The 16,372-nt window shown below is 31.5% G+C and overlaps 2 protein-coding genes across 3 annotated transcripts; both read right to left on the reverse strand.

Moving 5' to 3' along the window:
- Positions 1-276: 276 nt before the first annotated feature.
- On the reverse strand, positions 277-3,973 carry LOC108334636 (probable protein phosphatase 2C 80). Of its 2 annotated transcripts, none has more exons than XM_017570528.2 (5): positions 3,877-3,973; positions 2,938-3,651; positions 2,402-2,726; positions 1,602-1,751; positions 277-1,050 (listed from the first exon to the last, which is right to left on the reverse strand). In XM_017570528.2, the coding sequence occupies exons 2-5, from the start codon at positions 3,501-3,503 to the stop codon at positions 754-756; spliced, it is 1,338 nt and encodes a 445-aa protein (XP_017426017.1). In that variant the 5' UTR covers positions 3,504-3,651; positions 3,877-3,973; the 3' UTR covers positions 277-753. The 2 variants fall into 2 exon arrangements, with proteins under 2 accessions (XP_017426017.1, XP_017426018.1); XM_017570529.2 differs by having other exon boundaries at positions 2,938-3,737; positions 3,877-3,957.
- Positions 3,974-7,606: 3,633 nt separating this feature from the next.
- On the reverse strand, positions 7,607-11,295 carry LOC108335876 (zinc finger protein GAI-ASSOCIATED FACTOR 1). The gene is made up of 4 exons (XM_052869524.1): positions 10,475-11,295; positions 10,002-10,398; positions 9,665-9,906; positions 7,607-9,057 (listed from the first exon to the last, which is right to left on the reverse strand). Exons 1-4 carry the CDS (start codon positions 10,596-10,598, stop codon positions 8,249-8,251), a joined length of 1,572 nt encoding a protein of 523 aa, XP_052725484.1. The 5' UTR covers positions 10,599-11,295; the 3' UTR covers positions 7,607-8,248.
- Positions 11,296-16,372: the final 5,077 nt, after the last annotated feature.

Consider the following 16,372-nt stretch of genomic DNA (forward strand, 5'->3'; position numbering starts at 1 on the left):
TTGAGCAAGTTTGCGTTACACTCTCAAGTTACATTTGGATCAATGGGAAGAGAATAGATAGATAAAAACAAAATTGAAAGAAGTGAGCTGAAATGATGAAATATAATTTCTATTTCATTATTAAGAGGTTATCATAAATAAAACAAAATTTCAACATATTCCTCTTAAGTTAGGAACAAACAAAAATAAATGTAAAGAGATATTAGTTGCACTAGTTTCTATTATATATCATCCTTATTTTATACACATTTCATTCTGTCAAAAGGAAATAGAAAATTAAAGATAAATAATGAATGAGATAGAATAACTTTCATTAGCTTCTATTATATCTCATAATCATTTTGACAATTTTAAACAATGGAACACAATACTACTACATTTCATTCTCCACCACAAAGCATGACCAAGGAACAACAGTTGCATGTGCCCCAACTAGCACTTAATAAATAAACCAAAAGAAAAGTACCATACTTTGCACCCTGCTCAAGCTCAATTCACTAAATTCTGTGCATAGGTTTTCTTGTTCAGTCCATAATATTTAATTGACAATTTCGTGGAGGAAAAAAAGGAAAGCAATTGAGTTGTCTTTTCCAAATTCTTACTGTATACAAAGAAAGGAAGTAAAGCCGCAATGACCCTTTTGTAGTAACAAGATTTACCAGGGTAGCAGAGCAACTCAGGTTTGAGAATACAAATAGGAGTTCATTCAGTTTGAAAAGTGAATGGCCACGTAGAACAAAAATGGCTAAAAACTCACTCGGTAAGTGAGCCAGATATGTATGAGACAACAACAGTTATGTCATCAAGTTTGCCACCATAATAACGGAAGCCCGCCTCCTGAGCAGCAGTAGAAAATGGTGTCGGCCTGCTCGGGTCCAGCGCTCGCTGACGAGCCAGTGCTGCTATCTTCTGAGCAGTTACTTGGGGCTCTAGTCCAGCCCTAATTGCATGTACAACAACTGCAGTGATCTCACTATTGTACAGATTGTCAAATAAGCCATCTGTTCCAGCAATGACTACATCTCCAGAAGCAACGGGTATGGTAAAAACCTGAATACATTAGCAAAACGATATGCTGAATTTCTTTTACTTTCATAAAGTCACATAATTAAGAGAAGAACATCAAACTTCATCTTTCGTTAGGCATCTTAAGGAATAATACTACCACCACATTGAAGGGAGAAACGAAAAAATGATCTATCAGACAATGTATTTGCTTTGTATAGGTGGATGTGGAATAAATAAAATCAGAGCTGCGAAAAACATGAAATGCAGATCATCTTATAATCGACCACTGTAGGGAAAATGTGAATAGGATGCATCTTATTTTCATTTTTCACCCTTTCTACCAAGTACTGTTTAACAAAAATCAAAATCTCTCAATTTTCACACCTCTCCATAATTCACCTTTCCTACCAGCATGCCCCAAGTCTCCCCAAGAAATATTTGCACAAAAATAACTACACAATTTTCACCCCTGTACCATGAATCGTATCAAGTATTAGTAGGGAGACAAATAAGCCTTTAATGTCCCTGCTGGACGTGAAAGCAAAGCCAAATAAAATAAAATCTCATTAACAATGTTGGTGAGTGTACTTTACCTCCGCAGAGCTCGGTAGATCGCCTCCATTGCCACTCTCCAACTGATATGTGAAATTGAAGTCATGTTGTTGAACAGGGGACTGGAAAATAGTGCATCCATCTCTAACCACAATAAATCCACTGTCGCCCAAATTAATAGCATGTAGTCCCTGGACCAAGAAACCAACAACCAAGAATGAAAATAAATCAGTTTGTTACATTGTCCTTTTATACCAGCTCAAAAATCTACTCCACCAAATTTACTAGTAACAATAATTTCAGTCCATCAAGTGGCAGCTAAAACACCAATTGGACATTGTATATAAGAACTTGAGACTTAAGAGCTGTTTATGGAATATTTAAGAATAAGCATCTGCAAACATGATCATATGTATGCTATTATTATTGCAGAGCAGAACGCACCAAATAATAAAGAAAAAGCTGGTTAGAAGTCCCATGCTTTTAAGTCCATTTATAAGCTGAAGCAACTTATCTTTTGACTTTAAAATAGCTTGGTGGGAGACGTGTTCAATAGGAAAGTTATTGTAATCTTCAGCCCGATTTGGTACTGTACTCAATATTACTTCAAATGACACGCATTTCTATACAGGATAATTGCTGGCATAATGCATTATACCAGACAACAATTTCCATTATACCGGACAGGTAAAATTGTAGAAAACTTTAATGTTGATGCATATGAGAAGAAAGCTAAAAAACTAATATTCAGTAGGCATAAAGCATGGGTGATGTTTAAGTTCACTCACAAGAGGACAAGACTATTCTTCTTTACAAAGTTCAGAATGAGAAAATTGAATACCTTATCAGTAAGGGCAACAATACAAGCTGTTGATGAACCCTTAGCCTTTGTATTTGAATGAGCCTTCTCTAACACCCTTGTTGGATTAAAAGAACCTTGGGGCTCCTCTTGAATTGCTCTCACTGAATTGGATATAAGTTCCCGGGAAAACAGTCCTGAATTAACACCAACGTCAGCCCAGCCACCTACACCATCAGCAACACCAATTGCATGTTCATCTGCGCAAATAAAATGAGCATCCTCTCCTCCTGTCTCCTCCTTATCCGGATGCGGTAGATAACATGATCCTGACAACATCTTCAAGGTCTTGCCACCAACAGTAGTTCTGAAATTAATAATCCCCAATACTCTAGATAAGTATCAGCTGTCAGAAATATAGATAATTTTGTAAGTATAATCTTCTACTAACAACCTATTAGCAAAATTTGACTCTTGCCAAGCTTCATTCATGGAAATGAATTTGATATCACATTATGTTATTTAAAAGTAATTCACGCAGAAACAGAATTCAGAATAAAAAGAACATGATCACGTACTCGTCAGGTGAAAAAGAGGAATTTGCAAGCTGTTCATCGGGAGGGCTGCCATCAAAAGAGACAGCACGAGCAACCCCAGCTGATGGGCAAGCAGAAGTAGAGGTAGAGAAACTCTTGAGCCATGATCCATGAAGCAAACTGGAATCCCGGATCCTCCAATTACCATCAAAAGTAGAACTACCAAAACTCAAAGAACCAAACGAAGGTTGTGGTCTCCTTAGATTCCCGCTACCCCTTACGCAGCCTTTAAATGTTTTGTCTTTTAAGTACACAACAGCAGGCTTTGTGAAGTCTAGCACACTACCACAACCTGAGATTAAACCATTAACACAAACACCTCCCAGCACAGCATTGCAATGGGAGGCAGTAGTCATTGATTTTTTGATAAGCGTGTGGCTTGAGGAGCAATGAGTTGAACCGGGCAAAAAGAAAGTTGAATACAGTGAACAAAGAGACAAGCCTGAACTTCTATACAAGGATGCCGGTATCCCTTGTTGCCTAGTCAATGCTTCCCGGATGCAACAATAAATGGTAGCATTCGGCCTTGAGAAAATGCCAGGAATCATCTTAATCCCTTGTACAAAACAACCTTAATTCAGTTTCCCCCTTGAAGAAGAGCGTGGATCTTTGCCTGTGATTTGAATTAAAAAATAGCATTCCTTTTTTCGCTTCCCACTAAACCTTGCTTTGGAAGAAATGAATCACACCCAGATTCTGAAACATGGAAATTTGAACAAATATTATTCAAAGTTTCCAACTTCATGGAATGATTCACCCAACCAGATTGTAAAGAACAGGTACTAAATAATCGGACCAAAAGACAATACACAAAGTGAAGGGTTCAGCAATAATGAGAGAGTAAAATCAAATTGATTGAGACAAAAGGAAGAATGCATAAAAATGTAAAGACTAAGTTTGAAGAATTAAATTGATTCTTACAGCTTACGAAATGGCGCTTTAGTCTTCCATTGTGGATGTCACTTGTGCCCAACTCCACAAAAACCTAAAATGTGTAGGGACACAGTTTTAAGTTTAACGCTATCAAATTCCACTCATTTCTTCTTCTTTTTAATTTTTTTTTATTTCCTCCAGAATAAAGGAAAAACAGTTACCTGTTTTTTTTTTTTAAAACAAAAACACTATGGATCCTTATTTTTTAAGATGGTAACAATAAGAAATTTTTCGTTAATTATATATTCATAATATTAAATATTATCATGTTTTTTAATGTGATTTTTTATTTGTTTTTCTAATTGTTTTTTAAAAATTTAAAACTTATTTATGAATGTGAAGTTATTGGCTAAATTTTAATTTAGTCTTGTATTTATTATTTTGATTCAATTTAATTTTAATTTATTTTTTAAATTGAATAATTTTGTCTATTCAAACTAAATTCAAATTTTATATAAATATTATAATAATATTTTTATTAAAATTGATATTGTTATTAAATATTTTTAATAAAATTAAATTTATTTAAATTTATATTTTACAATAAAATTTATTTTAAAATTTTAAATATATTTATGTTGACATTTTATTACATCAAATTTTAATTTTTTTTTATTTGAGTATATATTTCAAATAATTGTATATAAATTTTTAAATTTATATTTCAAATATTTATCTAACATTATATATCAATAATTTATATACAAACTAGAGTTGGTTTAAAATAATAATTTATAAATTTTAATGTAAAATTTTAAAATAACTTAAAATAATATGTTTAAGATCTTAAAATAAAATTTAATGTAAAATATAAATTTAAATAAAATTAAAAATATTTAATAAAACATCAATTTTTATAAAAATATTATCATAACATTCATATAAAAAATTAAATTTGATTTTAACTTGAAAATAAACAAAATTAAATTATTTTTAAAAAAAAATAAATTAAATTAAAATAAAATAATAAATATAAAAATCAAATTGAGATTAAGAAAATAAATTACATAATACTCACTTAACACATAAAAAAATTTCATAAAAAATTAAAATAAAAAATCACAAACCGACATATTTATCGTTGTTAATATAAAATAATAAAAATAACCTAATTTCTATACATTTTAAAAAATAAAGACATTAAACTAATCATATGAAAACTTATTTAAGATATTTAAACAAATACGAAAGTCAACTGCAAATATTTAACCTTATTTATTCGATTTAGGGTTTAAGATTTATTCTTATTCTAATATTGAAAAATGCTTTTGAAATTTCAATTAAGTATGTTAAACTATAATTAAAATTAAATAATTAGGTACTAATCAAAATATAAAAAAGTCTATCAAATAAATGATAAATTAAAAATAAATGAAAAATAAAAGAATAAAGAATGAAATAGTTTAAATGAAGATAAAGTGAAAGAAAATGAATAAAAAATTGTAATTGATTAAATTGTTGTGATAATATATATATATATTAATATATATATATATATATATATATTAATATTTATATATATATATATATATTTATTTATTTATATATATTAAATTGATTAAATAATAAAGTAGAAAAATGTTCTTAATGAAAATTTAATGAGAATGAATATGAATAGAGATGAAAAGATAACTAATTATGAAGTAATTATTTTATGAAATAAAAAAATAAAATTAAATCTGTTTAAATAACAAATTACAAAAAATATCTAAATTTTGTTGGCACACCAATTTGAAAAATTAAAATATAATAAAAATAATTTACTATTTAATTGATTGAATTTAAAGTTTTTCATAAATTAATCACCAGATATTAAAATAAATGACTTCACAGAATATAAAATATAAAAAATAAAATTTTATTTATTTATTATTATATTTTATTTAAATATTTATTATATTGTAATAAAAATAAATATTTTATTACATTTTGTTTAAACCTAATCACTAATGAATGATGTATCTCATTTAACTTATCATGTTTCTCATTTATACATTAATATTACAACCCTATTAGTGAGTTTCTTTTTAATTTAATTTATTATAGAAGCTATAAGTAAAAAGTTTTAAGTTTTTCATTATTTATATTTTTGTTTCGTGGGATGTTATTATTTAAGTAGGTGTGTGAAGATGTATTTGTGAATGTTAAAGAGAAGCTGTAAGAATCAATTCTAAATGTTTAAAGAGGGATTGAAATTGATTCTTTGTGGTGTTAAAAAATTGATTCTATTTAAATGGAATATAAACCTCACTTATTTTATTTCAATATAATCCTATAATTCTTAATTTTTTTTATATATAAAGTAACATTTCATTATACTAACATAATTTTATAATAACACTAATAATATAACTTAATAATCATAATGATTATAATATTAATAATAATAGTAATAAAATGAATAATAATTATATTAATAATAATTAAAATATTAATACTAATTTTAATAAATAATAATAACTAATATTAATATTAAGAATAATATTTTTTATAAACAACAACTACTCACATTTTATTTAATTTTATGATTATGAGAAAATTTGTAATCTTTTATTTTTATTTTCCAAAATAAAACATTTTTAATTTAGAACACTCATCACATCATATCTACTGACTTTCGTATCAAATTACACCGTTTTTTTCTTTAACCTAAACAAAACTATAATCTTTTTTCCATCTCTTCAAATTTATCAGCTCACTTCCCCTCAAATCATCTTGGTAATCCAAACACAAATATCTGATTTTTCAAACCTTCTTATTCCTTTATTTCCTTCCTGTGTTAGGAAACAAACACTTTTATAATATTCTTAAGAATATAATTCATTGGTTAAAATAAATTGTAATAAAACAAATATTATTCTTTGTTGAAACTTATAAATGTGGCATAATTAAGTTGACAAAACAATTATTTAGTAGTTATCTATCTTTATTTCCAAGTGAATTCCTTAATCATATCTATTGAAAAAATAAAAAATAAAAACAATTACGTTAAATTTGTTCACTTAATTTTCTACATAGTTAATAATCCATCAATTATTTCTTAAAATTTGATGGATCCTCCAATGATAAAAACTAATCCATTCAATTATTCTATCTAGTTTGCTGCTACAAGACAATTACTTGAATTCCTGAGCCTAACTTTCTCTAGCTGCGACTTATCTCATGTTACTGTTCTGTTGAATACCTGCAAATGACTGTTACAATCTGAAGGAAACGTGGTTGTTCTAGCTTTTCAGGATATATAGCCTTGGAGACTAATGAATAGAGATCATGAGACCTAAACATCCATGTCACTGTTATTATCAAATCATAGGACCATGTTTGGTCTCTACGTGGTTACAAGTTCTCAAGCGCTTTTTAACCTGTCAATCGGATAAATCCACAGGCCTGCTCGTAATTTGTCCCAAATACCAATATAGAAAGGCAGCACATATGAAGAGGTGAAAAGGAAAACAGAAAACGACAAATCAAGGTAAAATGAAACAAAGGTTCGCCGTACTTTTTTGTCAATGAATGCAGCTCAATGACTTTGACCAAAAGTAAAACTTAAAAGCCACCACCTTACTGGGGCTAGATGACATGAATCTGCATAGGTTTCTTCATGCTGATATTTATTACATCCGCAAGTTCTTTTCTTTACCTTCTTCCCTCTTTTTATTCCCAGGGAATTGACGCCATTATAATCTTTAATAGACAAAAGTTGCAATTACAGCCAAGGAGCAAGAATAACGTGGAATTTGATTCATGGGGAAAATTTTGAACTTCAATGGAATACACTCCTTCACAACATAATGACATTGCATATTCGCGATAAATATTCAACTAACCATTTACTGCTAACAGTAAAAGAAAACATCAAAGTTTCCTGATTTATGTCTACAAGCTACAGCTATGGACCAAACAAATCATCCAACATCGGAATTAATTCACAGCTTGATCAATTCAAAACTGTAGATGGCCAAGAAGCAAAAAGATCTCTAGTAGTAGTCTTGTATATGCACCAACCCAACATCAATTTCAACCTTTTGCACAACATCTTAATTCATCAGATCCAGTGGTCCATAGCAAACATATTATTGTAACTCGTGCCATTACTCATGGAAAGAAGGCTCTCCGTGCCTTTTGTTTAATATAATAATAAATATACATTCTTTTCCCCTCACATTAGATGCATCAGATAATCCCAGAGGACCCTTTAAGCGCACTGCTTGTGGCACTGCTCAATATGAGCATTACTACATCTTACTAATCCTCCCCCAATTGAACTGCAACTTCACATTGTACAAGGCACCATATAACTGTACAAACCAGAACTTCTCGCCCTGAAAAATATTGTTCTTGGCTCCTTGAACCCAAAATATCAAGTACTCCTCCCAATATCCTTGCCAGGGAATTCTCCATTACCAAAGGATGCTGCTGCTGCTGCTGCAGCAGTAACATCCAGACTGCCACCAATTGAAGTGATGAGTGCCGATAAGCCTCCACCGGGGTTGCCCCCAGCGGCCATTCCCAGCCCGAGAAAATCAAGGGTGGTCTGCTTTGGACCAAACACAGAGGGAGTCCCCATCATCAACTCCTTTAGTCCAGAGCTGCCGTCACAGGGAAGCCCGAGTCCAAGACCTGCAGGAACTGAGGCACCCTCCGGTTCCCCTGGCTGCTGACCCCATTGTAAACTATCTTGCTGACCTGATGAGGTTGACGCAGAAGACACTATGCCTAATCCACGAAGAAAAGAGGCATTTGTAGCAGCTGCACCCATTTGGGCGGCTTTTTGCAGCAAAGCAGTAGCAGACATGGCTGGCTGTGGCGGTGGGGCATATTGACGGCACTCCTGCAATCCTGTTCCAAAAATGGATGACCCGTGATTGGTAGCAAGGCACAGAGAAATGGGCTCCGAAGATGAAGGCCGTGAGAGGTCTGCTGGATGATCTGGATGCCCCATGGCCCTGATTAGGTCAGTGAATGCTGGTGTTTGAGATTGGAGGCTCGCAGTTGCGGATGCTGTTGATGAAGCAAACAGGCTTGCAAAGACACTGCTGCTAGCAGCACCATTGCTGTTGCTTGTTGAGCTAGTTGTGCTGGTACTGGTACTGGTGCCGCTACAGCTTCCACTCACAGCAGGATTGGCCTGCGGTTCTTCTATGACTTGTGGGGAATTTTCTGGCAACTCTGGGATAAAAACAGGGGAAAAGTAGTAGTAATATTAATAATGAGAATGATATTGATAATAATTAAGGAGTGAAGAAGCAGCCACTAACGATGCAAAGACTTGTAAAGTTTGAGTCTTTACTTTTATGTTAAAGTTGAAAAGAAAAGAACAAATAATGGTTTCCTTTCTCAAATCCACTCCCCCTTCCACCCCCAAAAAACAAAGCTTTTCTTTCTCCTTTTAGCTTTTGAATCTTTTATGAGTTTCTTTGTCCACAAATGCATAGTTTACACCCACAGTTCCAAAGAACACCTTTTCAATAATTTATTTTTATACTTCCAATAGTCAATTACATACATAATTTTATTACTTAATTAGCTCTCCGAATCCCATTTCACTTACTCTGATGTTATGAATATATACAAACACCCAATCGCAGATGAAAACAAAGGACGATAGCAGACAAAAACCAGTAAGCTTCAGGATCACAGAGAGAGAAAAAAAAAGAAAAACACCACTCACAGAAACAACAAAAATGCTGTGTTGGTCTAGTTTTAACCGTATCCAACGCGACAAAAGAAACGACCGAGTAGATTTCAATGTTTTCCAGATTCGGATATTATCTACCTGGATTTGGTGTCTGCAAAACAGACGACGATACGACAACACTGTTTGACTTAGAACTAGCTGGCGGTGCAGAAGGCGGTGGAGGCGTAGCCGCAGCCGCAGCTGCGGGAGGCGACGAATCACCGGTCACAGCCTTCGAATCCGACTCGGAACTAGCCTTTGCAGCAGTCTGAGGCTGAGATCTCGCACTTTCCTCTGCCAACGCATCACAAAAAGCCCTATGCGTGATGAAGCTATCCCTCCTTCAAAAATAACAAAACTTTCACAAACCCCAAATCCCCAAATAAAAACTTTGGTAACAGTATGACAAAGAGTGAAAGGCAAAAAGAGTTAAGACCTTGAGAAGAGGGTACCACAATCGCATTTATACTCTCGGGTACCGCAAATCTTGGAGTGAGCCTTCCAATCGGATTGAACCGCGTATTTCTTGGAGCACTTGTCGCATTTCCACTTCTTCTCGCCGTGTTTTCTGCAGAAGTGCTTCTTAATCCCCGTGAGATCCCCCAAAGCTCTAGAAGGATCGTGGTGAACGCACGTCGGTTCGGGACACACGTACACCCTCTTCCTCACCTCCTTGCTCGACCTCTGCCTCAGCTTCCACGGCAGATTGTGACCCCTCCGATGAAGCTGAAGGTTCTGGTCCCTCTGAAACCCCTTGTTGCATATTTCACACACGAACCGGTTCGTCGCCATCAGGGTCTTCGGAGACAGAGCAATCACCTCAGCATCCGGATCTGAATAACCCCACAAACAAAAAAAATTAAGAAAACAACACAACATGGTGATGCTTGATGAAATCTTTTACTGTACCTGGCATTCCTGGAAGGTTTCGCTTCTTCTTTGTCGTCGGTTTTGGGGGCACTGTCTGATTGCCAGAGGAAGACACGCTAGCTTCCCCTGAAGCCGTGGAAACATTGTCCAAGTCAACCGGCATGGGAACCTTAAAACAGCTCTAGGATTTTTCAGACGGAAAAAAATCTAAAGGGCATTTACCCTCACAGAGAAAGTTTCGGTTTTTGATCGCTTTTCTTGTATGGGTTCCTTATTTTTCTTCTAGGGTTTCCACTCTCCTTTGCTCTTATCTACCGGTCAACCTACAAACTTTCTTTTTATTCTCCTTTTTCTCACTTACCCACCACCAACCGGCTCTGATGATTGGGTCTCTGACCGAAATTCACGTTAACCGAAGAACTCAAATGATTAGACCCAATTGGACAAGGGTAGCCGGCCCTTGAAGTTGGATCCAACAAATATCGCAGAAATTAAGGTTTGATTTTTGGGAGAGAAAGAGTGTAGCAGGTGGCAGCACCCCAGGAAGAAGGAAAAGGCAGAAGCAGAAGGTCCTCGATCTCGTTGGCTCTTCTCTTGGTTGTTTCCAAAGATGTAACTTTTGTCATCAGAAAATGAGGTGATAAATGGGAAAGTCGCGGGGCAATAAAAATTACAAGATGTTAAGTATGATTAATCGGTAGTAATGAAGAGGAGGTTGTGTGAGTAAGCTGATGTCAGACCTGTTTTTTTTTTAATTTGTGTCTGGGTCGTGCTTGGAGATCAGAGAAATTTGGTATAGGAGTATATGTACAATACAATACTGTTATACTAAAATATACGAGGAGAGAGAGAGTGTGTTTTTGTTGTGTTGTGGGAGTGAAACTTTGCGCGTTGAAGTTGGTATGTTGAATGAAGTTGTTGAAGGGAATGGTGCAATTTGCAAAGCGGAGTACAGCACAGTGTTGGACACATGGAAGAAAGGGTTTACTCAAATGTTTGTCGTTTTGTGATTTGTTTGAATGCGAATTCTGTAGGAACCGACAGCGATTGCTCATTCAGAGTTTTGTAGGAACAATAAATAAAACCACTTCTTTTAAAACATTTACTAAAACAGTAGATTTTATGTAAAATAATATTAATAAAATGAAAGTAATTTATTAAAATCATTACGATTGTGAAATATACATATGAAAAATACGAAGATACTCGTTGAAAAGTATTATTTAAAATAATCCATTACTTTTAGAAATAAATACCATTTCGAATAGTTACTTTTCTCATATCCACTATTTTTCCGAGGAGAAATAAAACGACTAAGGACTAGTAAATTTCTACTTCTCTCTTTTTTTAACTTACATTATCTATTCAAATATACTCAACATATGTTTCGGCTTCACAAATAATTTTTTATATTCATATTGATATATTGATTAAGCTAGTTTTGAATAAAATTGTTATGTTTCATTTAATGTTAAAACGTTAACTATGGAACAAAATATATGTTTAATTGAAGCATATTTAGCTAGCTTTTTCCCAACTGTGTCTTTCTCTTAATCAATGTATAAGTTAGACGTTAAGTGTAAGTGTCTCATTTAAAATTGTTAGTTAGGTTGTAATAAAGTAACAAATTTAACTTTGATAATGATTAACTTAAACTGAAGTATGATTATTACTAGTTTAAAAATAGTTTAAAAATAGTTGTGTATAATTTTTCTTAATGTTTCTAAAATTCCATTACATCATTATTAGACAATTAAATTCTATAAAAAAAAGTGTCTAGTTAAGATACGCGTTTTTCAAAATATAACTTTGATTATTCAGTTTTTTAAAATTAAAAAGATTTAAGATAATTCTAATATGCAATATAATAATTTATAAAATGTGTTGTATGCAAGTAATAGCTACATCGACTATTTATTTGTGTAAGATATTAATAATAATTTTGATAATTAACTTTAATATTGTTATTTTAAAGGTCATGGCAATGTCTTCTTTTAACAATTGGATATTATATTAATGGTAAATCAAAATTTTTTAATGTTATAAAATTAAAAATAACCATTGCAATTAAAATTTCATAGAAACTCTTGATCTTGAAAAATTATAATAAATTTTGAAATTAAAACTTTAAAGAGATTAAAATTACGCATCCATATAGAAGAAGAAAATATTTAAACCTTAAAAATATATTGCACTCTATATTTATTTTACACTTAATTTCCAAGTATAGATTCTATAATAGAACTCAATCTAAAAAGATTAAGGCATATTTACACACTTAACTGATACTTGTTTTTATTTCATGTTCTCATTACTTACGTCATAACACTTTTATATTAGTCATTCACTAAAACTACTTATTCATCTAAATAAATTTTACCTTTTAGTTCTTACATTTAAAAACGACCCTTTTTAATATCTATACATATTTAATGTAACTTGTAGTTTCCAAGAAAAATAATTTCAATGAGAATGGTCCCTAGCTAAAAGAACTTGGCTTCCTATTTAAAGAAGAAGAAGAAAAGTCAAATATCCTTATCTATAATAGAACTGAAACTTTAAGTTTGTGGACCATTCAAACATTTTCACCACCATTCTTCATTAGCTACTGTTTCATTTCATGCTAGAGTATCTCATATCCCTTCCTCCCCATCTCAGCTACACCATAACCTCAAATTAGACGTTAGGGTTTTCACTTTTAAACTTATATACACGGTTTAAAATGTAAAAGTTATATATTTGACTTAATGTCACTACAAATTAAACATATATTGATTTTTCTCTCCCTTTAATTTTATCTTTCCTTTTATGAGAATAAAATAGTCTATTAATATATTTTATTTTGAGTATAATAAGAAAAATATTAAAATTTTAGTGCAAAAATTTATATATATTTTAATTTAATTAGTGATTAAATTAATTAAACACGTATTTAATTTTTAATAATTACCAAATATATTATTAAAAGAAAAAATTATCCCATATACAGTTAATCTTGAAGTAACTTTAGTTTTTACGTTGTAAATCTAAAATCTTGAATATTATTTTTTAAGTTAACGATAATTTTCATTTAAATAAATATATTTTTTAAATATTAAGTAAAAAACATATTTGGTTAACATAATAATTAATAAAATTTAAAGAAAATTAATATAATAAAATTTGTAATTATTCTAAAAATAAAATAAAATATTATTTATTATATTAAATTGAGTGTGTATTATTTATAAATATTTGATGTGATATAATATGTTTACCGAACCTTTGATAAGTATCTGTCTTGCAGTGGCCTTAAAATGTTGAAAAAAAGGGCATTATGAATGGTGGTCCTGACTTTGTCAAAGACGTACAACACATGAGTTTGTGTCAGTTTTTCCCTCTTCCTTCTTAGTTTGAGATTAGGGAGCGTGTTCTGCAGTGTGTACACAGTTCCAGTATGAGAAGCTGTCTATGACCAAAGGGCTACTCCCGCATTATTTTCTTTTATTATTATTTTATTATTATTATTATTATTAATATTATTATTATTTCCTCTCTCATTGATCACTTTACAGCAGTTCATTTCCTCCTCATTCCACAATCACATTACTTACTACTTTCCAACCAATCAAAAGAATCAATACTTCAGAATCTCTTTGCCAAAAAACAACACTCATACCTAATCATGGACTACGTACACTATACCCTATGCTCGTCGATTAGTCTATAAATTAAAAATTTTAGAAGTTTTATATTAATTAAAGATAATTTTAATTTATAATATATAAGTGCATTTTATTTTATTTTATTTTGTAAGTATTAGTATTTTCGTTTAGCGTATGTAACCAATTTGTCCGTTTTTCTGTTTTTTAGATTTTTTCTATATATTTCTTTTTCACTTTTAGATGTTGTAACACAAATTTATCACATGTCGTTTTCTCTTCTTCTGCTTGTCTAACAGTCTTTTTTTTGTTCTTTATGATTTCAAGATTTTCTATTCTTCACTCTCCCTTTTATCACATTTTCACTTATCACCTTTGCATGTCTTTTGTTATTACATTAGTGTACTCTTTTTATGTAATGAATTACACCTATGTTACGGTATTAGAGTCATATGTACCGTCTATTTTAAAAAAGTAAACTTATTCATTAAGTTTATTGACACTGATTTCTAATTTTATTATTAAAAAATAAATATATGTTTTGGTATAGAAAGATGTATCAAAAATTTTATATCTATTAAAAATAAATTAATTTATAATATTTAAATAATTACAAATTTTAATATACAAACAAATTTTATAAAGTTAATTAAATTTAAAATTTATTTCTTAATTAAAAAATCTTCATTCATAAAAAAATTTCATTTCAAAATTCTCTAACTGAGATCTAATATAGATGCTTGTTTATAGAATTGACTTTAGGTTTTAAAAATCTCGATTCATAAAATAAATTTCATTTCAAAATTTCTTAATATTATGAAATGAGAAAATTAATGTATGGATACCTTGTTTTTTTTTTTTTAAAGTTGTCTGGGAGAAGTCCACTTGGTGTTGAAAGTATATTATTATAATGGTGGTAATTTAAACTTGAACGATGTAAAGCATAAACTAATTAATCTCCACTTTAACTGCAAAGTTTAAGGCTGATCTTCTGTGATTTTGTCTTGTCCCTTCAAACAAGTACCTTAGAATGTGACACATCATAATGTTAATGCTCTAATTATTAAATGCTACGTCTACTCTCTTACACTCACATATTTTTCCCTTTTGAGATAAGCATATCCCTTGCAGTTATTACTTATTGTCACAATCATTTGCCCTTTTATTCCAACTTCCCTTATACTAAATCTGTTCATAAAAATATTTAAAATATGCAAAATAATTTTAGATTTAGGTCATATGTTCACTTATCATGCCTAGCATTGTATTTATTTAGTTTGTGGAGTCATCATGTACTTATTTTAAGATGCACGCGTTGTTAAGTAGTCGATTAATGCGAGGTTATTATTATTGTTGAATTCTTTACATTATTAGTTATATTTTTATTAAAATAATATATTTAAATTTAATTCAATCTCACGTGACATAACCCATTTAAAATCACTAAAAACCCTGCATAGTAGATTACAAATGTCAAGGAAGAGATGTCTGAAAATCAGATAATGGAAGACAAGTGTCTGATGCAGATTGGACGTTCGGTTTTGACGGTAGAAGTAAAACTTAAAGTTTCAAAATTTACGCCACTCTCTGCATGCAATCATCTTCTTCCACCTACTGAAAACCATTTTCTCCTCCTTCTCTCTACATCTCCTTCATCTTCTCTCTAAGAAATTCTCACATGTTCTTCCTCCGATCACCATTCAGGCACCGTTTCTACTCCTCCGGTGTCAAGGACTTCTGTTTGAGCCGATCGGTTTTTGGGTTCTGAGTTGGTAAGTTCTCTCTTCCCTCGACCGTGTGGTTTTTCTTGAACATGCAAACCAAGTTTCTGGGTGCATGAGTTTCTTTTCACATTCTAAACGATGTTCTGTTTTGGTATTTGGGTAGTTTCTTAAATCGTGAACCGTAGTCTTCAAAGGAATCTGGTGGTGAGCCTTTATCTACAGAACCATGAGCATTCGGCTAGCTTAGAGGTAAGGGAAGCTTATATAATTTGATTTAGATTCTTGCTTTGTATGTATGCATGTTTGTTGATTTCTGAATGAATATGAAAAATGGTTGTTACTGCATTGTTGACTGTATGAGGAACTGGAATGATATTGTGTTTGATGATTTGGTTGATGATGAAATATGGTATGTCGTTTAAAAGTATTGATGATTAATGAAAGCCATGAAATGGGTAGGGATGTTGTCGAGAGTTAGTATTGATCATTCAATTATACCAACGTTCGTTCTCAGTAGCGTTCGTTCTTAATAAGTGTTTGGTATTAGATCATGTTGTCGAGAGTCAGTATTG

Source organism: Vigna angularis, chromosome 10 (assembly GCF_016808095.1).
Source record: "Vigna angularis cultivar LongXiaoDou No.4 chromosome 10, ASM1680809v1, whole genome shotgun sequence".
NCBI classification, from domain to species: domain Eukaryota; kingdom Viridiplantae; phylum Streptophyta; class Magnoliopsida; order Fabales; family Fabaceae; genus Vigna; species Vigna angularis.